The following is a 13,641-nucleotide window of genomic DNA, read 5'->3' as shown; positions in this document are numbered from 1 at the left end:
GGATTATTTTTGACTTGGTGGGTGCAATGGGTAAATCTGAATGTTGAGAGAATTTTTCAAACTGGAAAAGTGACTTTTGCAGATTTGACTGTGCTATCTGAAAGGTGTTGCCAGATGACCATAGCACCAGATCATCAGCATATTGTAGATTCGTGTGGGGTAGGTTCATGTCCCAGAGATATAGGGCAAAAAGGAGGCAACTGAGGACTGCTCCCTGAGGTAGGCCTTTGGATATTGTCTTTTGGGGTGAAGAGGCTGAACCAACACAAACAATGAAACTTCGCACTTCTATGAAGGATTTAATAAAGGATACTAGCTTAGGAGGTACTCCAAGGTTTGCCAGTTTATTTAAAAGGATTTGGTGGTTCACATTGTCATAAGCTCCTTCTAAATCTAGGAAAGCTGCCACTAGGATATTATTTTTTGAGAAAGATGCATTTATTGCATTTGTTAGCAAAATCTGTTGAGGAGTTGTATTTCCTGAATTCAGTTTGATTGTGTGGGATCATGTTATTTTTCTCAAAAAACCAGAGGAGTCTGTGATAAATCATTTCCTCCATTATTTTCCCCATCACAGGTGTAATCATTATGGGCCTATAAGACTCAGGGTTATCTTTTGGTTTATTTTTCTTTAGGATTGGTAGGAGGGACGAACATTTCCATATATTGGGGAACCTAGAAGATGCCCAAGCGTAATTATAACAATTTAGCAGTTCTTGTTTGCATGAAGGTGTGAGATTCTTTATCTATGTAGGGTGTATATTGTCATAGCTGCTGCTAGTTTTGGACCTAATATGATGTATTGCATTATTCAATTCCTGGATTGAAAATGGATTAGTTATGTACTCGGATCCTGGGCGTGGTTGGTAACTAGGGTTTATAGGAATTGTGGACAGCTTGCTTTGATTATTTGATGTTAGCTTATTAACAAAAAGAGTTGCAAATAGGTTAGCCTTTTCATTATCATTGTCATAATGGGTATTATTATGTATAAGCTCATACATGAGTGTGTTGGTAGAAGTCTTTTTACCACATATGTGGCTTATGACTTTATGTATAATTGGCTCATTTGTTTCTCTGGAGAGATTATTTGCAAAATTATTCCAGTATTTATATTTAGCATCTATTATAGTCCTTTTTAGATTAGATTCTGCTTGTAATTTTTTTAAATATGTAGTAGGTGTTGGTTTTTTTATGAATTCTGTCCTAGCTGCCTTTTTTATCCTCCATTTATTTAGGCACTCATTTGTCCACCATGCTTTAGGAATTTGTTTAGGGAATGTTTTCTTAGGTATTGTCCTGGGGATAGCATGAGTAGCTGTATTTATTATTAAAAATGTCAATGCTTCAGCATGTGTGTCAACTGTTGTGTTAGAAATGCATGAACTTTGGGTGAAACTTGTAATTTCATCATTTAGCTTATTTTGGAAAATAGACCAATTTGCTTTAGTGTTGATATATTTGGATGTATGAGATAAAGTTTCAGCAGGTTCATTTAGGGAGCAAACTATAGCAAAGTGGTCTGTACATAGACTATCAATTTTATTTATGTAAATTTTGTTCAAAAAATTTAAAGACACAATTTGTAGGTCAATTGTGGAGAAATTGCCACTTTTGGGGTTGAAATAAGTATTCAGGTTTGGAGGGGTAGCAACAACTAATTCATTATTATTTGAAGTCATATGCTCAATAAATTTACCAGCTTTATTTGTGGGTTTATTCCCCCACAAAAGGCTGTGGGCATTGAAATCTCCACAAATAATGATATTTTTTAACATATTAGAATTATTTATATAATTAAAGAAATCCTTGGCATCTGTAGTTTGGCCATTAGGGTTATAAAAGCTTATTATGTAGGTTTTCAAATTATTCAGCCAAACACTTATACCAGTTACATCAACATCATTTTCAAAATCTGGAAAATTGATGCCACAAAATTTTATATTATTATTAACTAATAAAGCTACACCACCTCCTTTTCTCTCTGAAGATCTATCCTTTCTCAGGATAGTATATCCCAGAGACTTAATTTGTTGATTTTGGGTTAAATGAGTTTCTTGGAGGCAAGCAATATTAATTGAATTATTATTCATAAATGATGTTAGTTCATTTAGCTTATTTTCTGTGAGTGATCTTACATTCCATTGGAGTATTGATAAATGTTGTGTTGTTGATTTATTCTTCATATGAATATGTATCAATGTTCAGCTTTGTTAAGAGTAAAGCAAGATCTTTTTTTGCTTGAATGAGCATATCATCTGGGATGTAAATTTTTGCCAATTCTGCAATAATTTTTGTTTTCTGTAGTTGATGTATGTTCATGGCCTGAACTGCATTACAGTTTAGAATGAATAACCATATATTTGGGGATTGCATTTTTGGTAGTGCATCCTGTTTGTTGGTTAATGGATTGATTCCTGGTAGTGTTTCTGGTTTGTTTCTTCTTGGGAGGGAGGGCCAGGCTGGCCTCATCTCACCGGGTAAGGAGGCTTGTTGGCTTGGTGATTGCTTCTGATCGGGATTTGAGCTAGGGGGCTTAGAAGATGGTGTTTTATATGGGGTGCTTGATGCATTGGGGGCATTTGACTTGGGGGTTTTGGTTGGTTTCTTTACAGGCTTTATTTGGTATTGTTGGGCAGCATTTGCTTCCATTGCTGCAAAGGGGTATGGGATTGCATTCTCTGTTGATATTTGGAGTGTTAGAGCTCTTTTCTTGTATGCAGGGCATAATGATTTATTTGTAGATTCATGTGGGCCTTTGCAATTGCTGCATGTAGGCTGAGTGTTGTTGCAAGTTGTCAGCTCTTTAGGATGGAAAGATTTACAATTACTACACTCTTGGAGAATTTCATTTTGTTTGTTGTGTGTCCCAGTTTGAAACACTTCTGACACTGAATAGGCTTAGGTTTGTATTCCTTGTGTGGTTTGATTTGCCCAAATAGGAATAATTTTTCTGGGATATCAATTTTATCCTTCAGTGTGAATAAGAAGGATCTACTAGTTTTTAGGCCATTAGAGTTGGGTTTTCCAAGTTGGGTAACATCCTCAACTGGGATTGTGTTTCCAGCCCTATCTGAAAGGCCTTCTTTTAACTCCTGAGTAGATATCTCTGGGGGACCATTATAAACTACTATTTTTGTTGGTGATTGTTTTGGGTTCCAATTAGATGCAATAATTGGGGTATTCAGAAGGGATTTAAGGTTAATTATTGTATCTGCTGATTTCTGATCTTCTACAGCTATTAGCAGAGATCCATCACGGTTAATGTTAAGAGAGAACATTGATTTTAGTAATTTAAAAATTGCAACTCTTATTGCAGAGATCATTTTTATTTCAAAGGGGGGGGTGTGAGTAATTTGAAGGTAGATTCCTAAGTTTTTGTAGGGAGAATCTTGGGCAGGGAGAGGTGAAACCCTTTTCATTGGGGAGATTTTTTTTCCTTTTTTTAGAACTTCTAGAGAGGACTTCTTGAAACCCATTATCATCAGTTATGGTTACATTAGCCCCTACACTGATCATTGTCCTATTCTCCGAATTGGAGCTATCATTTGAACTTTGAGAAAGTGTGCTTGACCAGCCAAGATGGGTATCTTTCACTATGGCACATTCACTGGAATTTGATTTGGGATCTGGGGGGACATTTTTTTTGGAGGACTTCTAAACATTGCCTATTGGAAAAAGCTTTAAACAGAGAAAAACAAAACTAAAGCAAGAAGGGAAAATGGAGTGATATCAAACCGTCTGCACTATACTATGGGGAGGAGAACACCACAGTATAGCCCTGAGGATGAGTTGAGCAGGATTGGTTTGGTATAACTGCTGATTAGAAGCGATAATAATTCACAAGAAAATTTGTTTTAATTTTCTTATAGAGTTGCTGTTGTGTCTACGAATATTCATGTTGTGTCTCAAATATTCATGAATATTGACCAAATATTCTCCTTCTTCTTTTTCTTGTTTGAATGGTTATGGAGACGCTTTCGCGCAATCTCATCACCGGAATTAAATTCTGGGACTGATTAAACACTATGTGGGTTCATATATTTGTCCATACAAATTAAATGCTTTTGAAGAGACAATAAAAAGAAAAAAAAAACTTCTATGGCTTCCATAAGAGCTCTGTAGGCTAGAAGGTCCTTTTACAGTTTGTAGAATGGAGATTGAGATTTTAAAATATTAAGTGTCATTTAAAAACTGACATTTTAAAAAGAGACTTTTTTCTTTTCTAATTTTTTTGCAAGCCAGATCGTTGCACCGCGTAGTGCAGGTACCAATCTCCTGACGCACTGCCTTCGGCTGAGAGTGTTATTTGTGGTTGGTGGCAAATCATCCTACGCTTCCCGTGTTTTGCCCCCAGATTTCTACAGGTACCTGTTTGGAGCTAGGTCGACTCTGTCTGTGAATACAGAGTCACACTGATCCCCCAGACCAATTGACCAACTACATCAGGACTCTATCACCTGCCCCGAAGAAAATAGGACTTCAAATATAGTATGCCAACCACTCGGCTAGGACGTATGTTAGTGTAATGTTTTTGTTAGTTTTTTGTTTCGTGCCATTGACTTTTTTTTCCTGATATTTTTTTAAAATTATGTACTGATTTTAACATAGATTTGTCCCCAGTTTTCTTCACCCAAACAGGCTTCTAAGAAATGAATGGCTTTTCCTATTTCTAAACTGGTTCTATTCCTATTCAGCAATTATTTCTAACTAATCTATTATTAACTAACTAGTCTTTTACTAGTATATTAGTCGAGTTATTTCCAATTATTTCTAACTAGTTATTTCTTAACTAGTCTATTCATATTTCAAAAACTGGGTTCCTCTCTTCTTTTGTTCTAAATAAATAATATATTGTCATAATCAGGCCTACCTCTCAATATGAACCAAACCAAAGAGGTATTAAGCAGATATTTTAATATGGCAATTGACCCCGAAAAAAACATATACAGTAAGACAAATTTAATTATGTAAGGTTTCCAATCCATTTATAAATAAAATTTAAAAAGTTGTTTTCAAATGAAAGTGAAGAGTGAACTTAAAACTGAAGACAAGTGAAGGTACTTAAAGGTACTTAACAACTGAAGATACTTTATCCAAAATGCAAGGACGATGCTATCTGAAAGTATTTTAGGTCCATGTTTTAAATTTCTTGTGAGGGATGCCTCAGGTGAAATGAACCTCTGAACTCTCTTAATAGGAAGAATATTTATATGGATGAATATAGGATTCACATTGCAGTTTGGAGGCTGAGGGGACAAAAATTTCTCGTCTTATTGCAGAAATGATGGTGAATTTGGTAAAACTATACTATATATCAAAAGTAAATAAGCAAAATGAGATTCTTTTCAAAGTAGCGTTCTGCAAAAGTCAGACCTATGGGGTTTGAGTGGATGGTAGCCCTCCTCTTATTAATGTGACATTAAAAGCGAGTAGAAAATAAATATTTTTTTTTCTAAATAAAAGTAAAGTGCCATAAGTTTAAAACAAACAAAAAGTATTCAGTTTATGAGGGGGGCCGCCCCCATGTTAACCCCATTCTTTAGGTTAAAGTTTAAATTTTAGTCCCCAATAGTCAAAAGTACAAATAGTATTTTTCGCAATACCTCAAGAATGGAAAAATTTATTGACGCAAATTTCCTTTAAAAGATAAAATTACCCCTTCGGAGATTGATATTCAAACTGAATTCGAGTCCAAGTCAAGAGTAGTTGTTTTTTAGAGCAAGATAGCGTTGTCAGTTTGATAACGACTGCACATATTCTTAAGTAAATTTAAATAGTGAATGCCGAGGATAGATGCAGTAAAATCCAGCATTCGTTTTGCCGTACTGGTTTTAGTTATGGTAGTCCGATGTTATTTGTAATCCCCAAAGTATAATCACCTACGGAACAAGTACTGACAAAACCTATCCTCTCCACACAAAAAAAGTGACCCTTTGCATACTTATGCAAACCTGGCAACTAAAAACCGTAGTTACACAATTTATCCCGGTCACTCGTCGCCTGAATCACGCTCTAGCATAATTATTGACCGGAGCAAAGTACTTTGGCACGGAGCGATTAAGTAGTACAACATTTTGCGTCTAGAGGCGTTGAGGTACCCGGGGTCACTTTTGGAGAGTTTTGTCAGTACTTGTTCCGTAGGTGATTATACTTTGGTAATCCCGAATTTGTACAAGGAGAAAACTTCGAGAGTTTATATGAAAATCATAGGAGATTGTGGCTGATATTTATATAGCAAGAGAGCTTAGACTATCTATCACTTTCCTTAAACTTGAAATTTCTTTCACTTTCCTTTCCTCTACCAAAATTTTTCTTAAACTAAGGTATTATTATATTAGATGTGAATTTCCCATAATTGTATCTGTCACGCAAATAGACGGTTAGATGTTCTTTCGTTAGCGACTGAGGGAAAATATTTGTATATTCTTCTTTTTTTCACAATATTTGTTGCATGTTCGTTTTTTTTCGTCAAATACTGGATACAAAATAGAACTAAAGAGAATTTAGCTTATGGGACCGCTTTAAGAGAATGTAGTTTGCCTAATACGAATTTCTTCATTTGTAGATGTAATGGAGCCAGTGGTGGGTCTAGGCCCGGGCAGGGGGGACGCAGCTGCCCCCCCCCCCCAGCTTTTCTGACATCCGATGTTAAATTTCTTTTATGTTGTATTTTTAAACTCCTATGTATACCTTGCCCCCCCCCCCCCGATTTGGAGGCCCAAAGCCGCGACTGAATAGAGCTGCTAGGTTCCGGTAGCTAAAAAGCATAGCTAAAATTGTTTCCACCAGATAATCACTGAAACAGCTTCCTTAATCCTGACAGCTGACTGAAGAAATCCAACTTGTGTTAACTTTTGTCGACCAAGCTCTGAACTGAAAAAAATCGTGTAACTCGCAACTGGGATTGCAGTGATTTTCTTTTTGCTTTTAGGGAAAGAGGGAACCTTTCAAACTTAGGGTGGGAATTCAGGTATGTGGGGCATATTTGCATAGTTGTCGTGTTTTTATAAACTAAATACGTGCATATAGTGCTTCCAAGCATTGGAGAGGGGTCTGATGCCATACCTCCTCCCTTATTAGTGAGATGTGTTTACAATTACAAATGTAGCCATAATTCATTTGCTTATACGAAAAGAGGAAGCCTAAATGACTTAGGGTGGAGATCCTACAAGGTGAAGTATGGTGCTTTAGCTATTGTACAGTCGATTCTAGATAATTCGAACCTTGGTAACTCGAAGTCCTCGTTATATTGAACTATTTTCAATCTCCTTGGAAAAACTTGTCTAAGTTGAAGAAAAATCCATGTATAGCTCGAAATAATTTGAGGTTATATTTTATCTCTGTAAGTCGAAGTGACCCGAAAATTACTCTATAACTCGAAATTCAGTAGATAAGCCAAAAAATCTATTCACCTTTGTTAGTCGAAACCCCCGCATACAGGTTGCAACATATAAACTTTGATGTGTATTAATTGTGTTTAACATTTTTTTGTATCTGATTCGATTAATGCTCATGCGTCTAGTTCCTAGCAAACTAAATTTATTGTTGACATTTTAAAGTCAGGTCTTGACATTTGGAAGTCAAGTCTTGATATGTCAAGTCTACATTGTGCTAATAAACTTAGTCATGGCTTTCTAGTGGCTGCAGGGAGTAAATTTATCAATTTGTAACTCTGTAACTCCAATTTTCGTTTGGCTTGCCTCTATAGCTCCTTACCTTTATAAGTCAAATTTTATGTAAAATGACCTCTATAACTAGAACTATACATAAGTTGAACTATACATAAATCGAAGAAAAATCTTGGTCCCATGAATTTCAAATTAGCGAGAGTTGACTCTATTTTTGTAAAATAAATAATTGCATGTAACTGTGTGGACTTAGGTGAGAGGGGCTGGATACCATAGCACCTCCCTAATTTGTCAGATAGGTTTGCAATAAGGAGTGCATCCTTCTCTTAGGGAGGGAGTCATGCTGATTTAGGGTCAGTAGAAGTAGAAAATAACTAACATAATAAACGCGACTGTAAATAGTGGGCTAGAGGCACCTTGGTGGTGTGAGTTTTTTTTCTTTAACAATAAATTTGCAACAAGAAAAAATAAACTTCAACATAGTCTGTCCATGAACAGGAAGGATTAGGGGATAGGAAAATAGTAACGAAAAACATGAACAAAATATAAAATCCAGTCAGAAAATCTCCAAAATCACAAGCTAGGCAAGGGAGTAGCGCATGATTTCGCCAGCTCAAATAAACAACCTATTCAATCCAGAGACATTAACCCGAGGGTAAACCGAAGAAAAAAAAAATAGAAAAAAGTTTCATTATTATCTGTGATCTGTGATGAGTTAGTTAGGCAGTAGAAGTTAGTTGGGTAAATATTTCGTATCCTCGTTTGTAGCAGACTTCACAGAGCATGGGAGACATGTAAGGGTAGAAATTGCGACTAGTGTCTAAAAGATAAATCTCTGACGCCATCTAGCGTTTGGTAGCTTTGTTTGACACTTAACTGAAGCCAAGATTTTCCGAGCTGACTTAGGTCTACTTTATGTGAATTGAATTTTAACTTTAAGTAATCTCTACAGAGACATTACAGCTTATATCCTATAATGTTACATATTCGTTATGTCATATTTTCAATTCTTGACTTGTTTAATGAAGTCGTCAGACACTACACTATGAAATGGGCTGGTAGTCTTCAATCTCTTTTTTCCATGTTAAACCGCTGCAGATCAGTGCCCTTGCTAGGGGGGACATGGGGTAAAAGTGTTCCCGGGCCCTGCCTCTGAAGGGGTGCCAAACTGAGATTTTTATGTCACTTATCTGGTCTACTTATATTATGCTAGTGATAGGGGGGGGGGGCAAAATCCGCACATTCTCTGGAAACTGAAAACCCTCTCTACGCCTCTGCTGAAGTTTCAACTCTTAAAAGTATCTTAATTCTCTTAGCTTATTATTCACTTAATGTAATATATACATATATTTTTACTCTTATTTATAGATCAATATTTCCACAAGGCTTGCCTCAGCAGTTCTCATTTATTTGTACATTCAGAACGCGGGAAGTTCCCCCAGTGCCATGGAGTATCATCAGGATTAATGATATTCTTCAAAGACCTCAGTTTCAGGTAAGCTGAATTTCCACCTCGATGTAGTTGAAAATTGGGGTCTAAGCATGGTCTTTTAAGTAATGGATTGAGAAAGTAAGTGATGGACCTTTTGCCGGCAGGCTCCCATTTCACTAGCCATTATCTTGCTGGTATTTTGCAAGCCATTTTTTAGTATCTTTTTTTATCTGCTTCTTTTTTAAGGTTTTTCTTTAGTTTCAAAATTTAATCAATTTCTTTTTAAAAATGTGGGTGGTATTTTCTGACGGCATAGATAAAAATCTTGAAAATGCTAGATATCAATACTAAAACTTACTTTGGAAATTACCGAAGAATGGCTCACATTTTGTATTAATTTGCTGCAGTTTTCGGCATGTTTCAATATTTTTCGGCTGTTTTTCTTTGAGTGGCCGCTGTTTGGTACACTGGCAACCTCTACTTTGGGGTAAATAGGAAGTAATTGGCAACATTTTTTATATAAAAATGGGAATTTTCCAGGATCTTCAATGCGTTCACTTTCGAACAGCAAGTATGAATTGACGACTAGTAGGCTATAACTCAAACTGTCCGTATTTAAAGTTAAAGCTGTTTTTTTTATCTACTGGTATCTGGTATTCTACCTTGATTAAAATATGCAGTTGTAAGATCGATGAGTCGATCAAGAAGATAGCCTTGAGAAATTAGCGAATGGGTAACATTAGGTGCACAATGGCCAAAAAAAAAAAAAAAATTCAAATGTAAATCTATTCCATTTGGGAAATAGTATGCCAGATCTTGAATTTTATTATTCAGTCCAATAGAAAACACGAGGGAGTCCTTACATGAGGGAGCTATCCCCCCAAAAAAATTTCTTTCTAAATCTTTGGTGTAGATAAAGTGGTAGCAGTTGCTGTATACTGAAATTCACTTCACATCCGCTGACTGGAACAGCGCACTTCAGAGAAGATTATAATTTCGTCTTTTGTCTAGGTTTTAAATCCCTTGTTTTAATCAAATAAGAAAATTTTTTCTTCCAATTGAAAGTAAAGAGCAACATGAAAACATGGATTATTGTGTATATGAGGGGGAATACCCCTTCCTTAATACAAAGGTTTCATACTGCAATGCTGAAAGTGGTTATAAATGCAACAAATGCAGTTGATGAGTAGTTGCAAGCGTTTATTTATTGACATTTAAAACATTTTAAAACTTCTAGAGAGAGTTTCATTCGTGTGTTTTTTTTTTTTTTTTCCTTTTTTTTTTTTTTTTTTTTTTTTTTTTAAGAAATACATATTTTTTATTTCTATTTTTAATTTTGCAGGTTTTCATGTGCTAATAGTTATTATGAGTGACTTTAGTCAATGTATGTATTTATGATGAGTCAATGTATTCTGCATATTTAGAATCTGCTTAAGCAATACAATTTTTGTTGCATTTATTGTAATCAAAACTTTATTTTTTATAGTTGCGGTTTCTATTGACAAGGCCACTCTTTACTTATAGTCTGTTGCCACGAAGTGTTTGATCCAAGGCTCTTTGAAGTATCAGGGTGGCTATTACTTCCTCCTTCAGCCTCCACTTCTTACATTCCTGTTTTCTATTAATATAGCAATGCTTTGAGAATGATAATCATCCCTGAATCCAGCAGTGGCGTCAATTGTGGAGGGCAAGGGACAATGGCCTCAAGATTATTTTTACCCTTCTAGATTTTGGAAAATACCTTTTTTCGATATTTTTATTGAAAGTGGGTACCTTTACTTTTTTTTATTTAAATATATTTTTGCCTTTACCTTCTAATTTCCGTGAATTGGCACCACTGGAATCCCAGCCTCAAGTCTCTGAATTGGGTCAATAATTCATTTTCAAGTCATCACAGCGCGTTTAATCTGGCTTACAGCCGGACGATAAGATGTTTTTGGGATCTCCAATTAAATAGAGGTTCCAAAACAGCGGTTCTAAAGTTAGTCACTACAGGATTTTCAGTACTTGACGGTGCATTCTAACTAGCAAGGAGGTTAAAACCATAACGAGCCAACGAAGAACCAGTCGTAAAGAAGTTAAAGCACCTAAAGCTCACCATAACGAACAAAGCCCAAAATAACTATCCATGGTCCAAAATCTTGCGCAATGCTGTGTCGGTTTAAAAAAAATTATTTTTTAGAGGGTACCCATCCTCGAGGTCACCCCAGAGTATTGTTTGCAGTTTTGGCTCTGGTTGTTCAATCTCATAAAAAATCCGGCTCAAAACCACTATGTGAGGTACTACAGGCATGGTTTCTCCTCCAGAGCCCGGAAGTAATATAACAATTTGAACAGCTTCATCCTTTTAAACCCAGCCTATCTTCATCAGGGCATCTTGCCGGGGCTGTTTCCAGTAGCTGTCATCTAATTTTGGAAATAAGCAAGATAGCTTTGTTTGGTGTCTTGGTTTACACATAACGTCAAATCTGGCCTAACTATGTTTTGAAGTATTAAATGTTATTGCCTTTATCGCTAATTATTCACCATAATATTACGCTATGTTGAATATACAGCCGTAATTGTAGGCTTTTTTTTTATAATTTACACTTTTTGTGTAAATTTAGACAGTTTTGTAATTTACACTTTTGATACGATAAAATTGTTTCATTATATGCAAGTAATATATTTTTTATTGGATATAAATTTTATTGAATATAAGATTCTTTCAGTTGTGGGTTTCTTGTGTTTTCTTTTGTCTTTCTCCCCTTTTCATGTTTGTTATTTCTTCTTTTTAGATTTTGTATTGTTTTATTTTTTTTAGTTTTACTCTATGAGTGTTTTTTTATGCGTTTCTAATTTGAATTGGATTATTATTTTATATGGGTTTTTTTTCTATGAGTTACTCTGCGTATTATTCTATTGTGTAGTGTGGATGAAAAATAAGTAAATAATAATAATCTAAAATATATATTTTTAACTTATGTTCATATATTCTATTCTAGGTAAATTTGGATCCAACCAGGAAAGTCATCGAATTTGGAATTTTGGATTATTCAAACAATCTTCAAGTTTTACCTTTTGAGGCCCCACAGGTAGTTCATGTTAAATTTTATTTAGAGGTTTTCTCTTATGCCCGAGTGCCATTTGTCTATAAGAAAGTTAAGTTTTATGAAGAAGGTTGGGTTTTTCAATAATTTTTTTTTAACGCCACACTTGTATTTCAGAATAAAAAAAATTAAAACATGCTTGTTTGCAAAGCTTTTACCGACACTAATTTATTTCCAACTATTCTCATCTTATACTACATCTCCTTATTAGATTCTTCTTAATGCTTTATAAGACTACACTGGCTCTATATGACGTTTAATAAAAAAAAAGTAAAAATAACTAAGAAACCATGAAATAAGGGTGATTTGTAACAAGTTGAAAAAAGGCGAAAGAAACAACACAAAGCCGATATTTCGGCAAGTACCTCTGCCAAACCGTCCTTAGTCCTCAGCACAGAAAAAAAACTACAACAACACAGAGGAAACATTTAAAGTTCCTCTGTCTTGTTGCAGTTAACTTCAAAAGACTGGTGATTTTTGCTCTCTGTTGAGCATTGTGGACGGCTTGGTGGAGGTCCTTACCAAAATATCTGCTTTATATTTTCGTTTTTTTTAGCTAGCTAACAATCACTCTCGTTTCTTGTTTTTATTAATGAATTTTAGATTTTTTTTTTGTTTTCTTCAAATACTAAATTCCTGTTACAGATAGAAAACTGCTGTTTCAAGCCTTCATCTTTTCAAATTTCAAAAAATTGTGCCTTAACTCTTGACTGATTCTTCAGTCTAAAATGTTATGCTTGAAAATTGAACAATGTTCTATTCTACAAATTATGAACGGCACGCATATTTAGCGCTGTAGTCGTGCGTAATTTTTATCTTGTTGATAAGTGTGACTATAATTTGGCCCTAGCGTTAGTTTTTTTCTCCAAAAATAAATGCAATTATTGTTTCTTTTTTTTTGGTCTTCGATTGTGTTCAATAACCATAATTTGACTGTTATCTTGTAAAGTTCTAATGTGGGATTGATTTTATTATGTATTAAGGAGTACAGGAAAGGCAATGGGAGAACACGGAATCAAATGGGGATTTAAACTTTTCATGGACTTAGAATATGCTGATGATTTAAGCATCCTAGATAAAAGTGTGAGCAAAATGAATGAACTTTTAGAGGTTTTGCGAGTTCAGGGCTGCTAGAATAAGTTTGAAAACTAATGTTAAGAACTCTAAGTCACAAAGGCTTTGAATGAGCGAAGATGAAAAGGTAACGTTGGGTAACGAAAAGATCAACCAAGTGGATAGTTTCACTTGCTTTGGTTGTATTATTAGTAAAGACGGTGGGTGCAACGACAATGTTAAAAGTAGAATAGTCAACACCCAAAGAGTCTTTTCACAGTTGAAAAAAGCTTGGATGAATAGGAAGATAAGTCAGCAAAGCCAAGATTAGAATATTGGAAGCGATGACAAGTGTTCAAATATGAATACTTGTCATATTTGCCATATGTGTTTGGAGAAAGTGATGACAGTGTTCAAATATGATTCTGAAGAACGG

The 13,641-nt window shown here is 35.1% G+C and overlaps 1 protein-coding gene across 1 annotated transcript in view; it reads left to right on the top strand.

Moving 5' to 3' along the window:
- Nucleotides 1-13,641, top strand: part of LOC148946655 (uncharacterized) — a 146,172-nt gene that overhangs the window by 73,616 nt on the left and 58,915 nt on the right. The window contains exons 6-7 of the mRNA XM_089096378.1: nt 9,000-9,126; nt 12,048-12,137. Coding sequence (XP_088952504.1) covers nt 9,000-9,126; nt 12,048-12,137 — 217 coding nt within the window. The remainder of the gene's footprint in view (nt 1-8,999; nt 9,127-12,047; nt 12,138-13,641) is intronic.

The sequence above is a fragment of the Artemia sp. Qi Xiang Cuo genome, chromosome 11, assembly GCF_049724085.1.
Source record: "Artemia sp. Qi Xiang Cuo chromosome 11, ASM4972408v1, whole genome shotgun sequence".
Lineage (NCBI taxonomy): Eukaryota > Metazoa > Arthropoda > Branchiopoda > Anostraca > Artemiidae > Artemia > Artemia sp. Qi Xiang Cuo.
The sequence above is the reverse complement of the archived record's forward strand: the minus strand, read 5'-3'. Positions and strand labels throughout refer to the sequence as shown.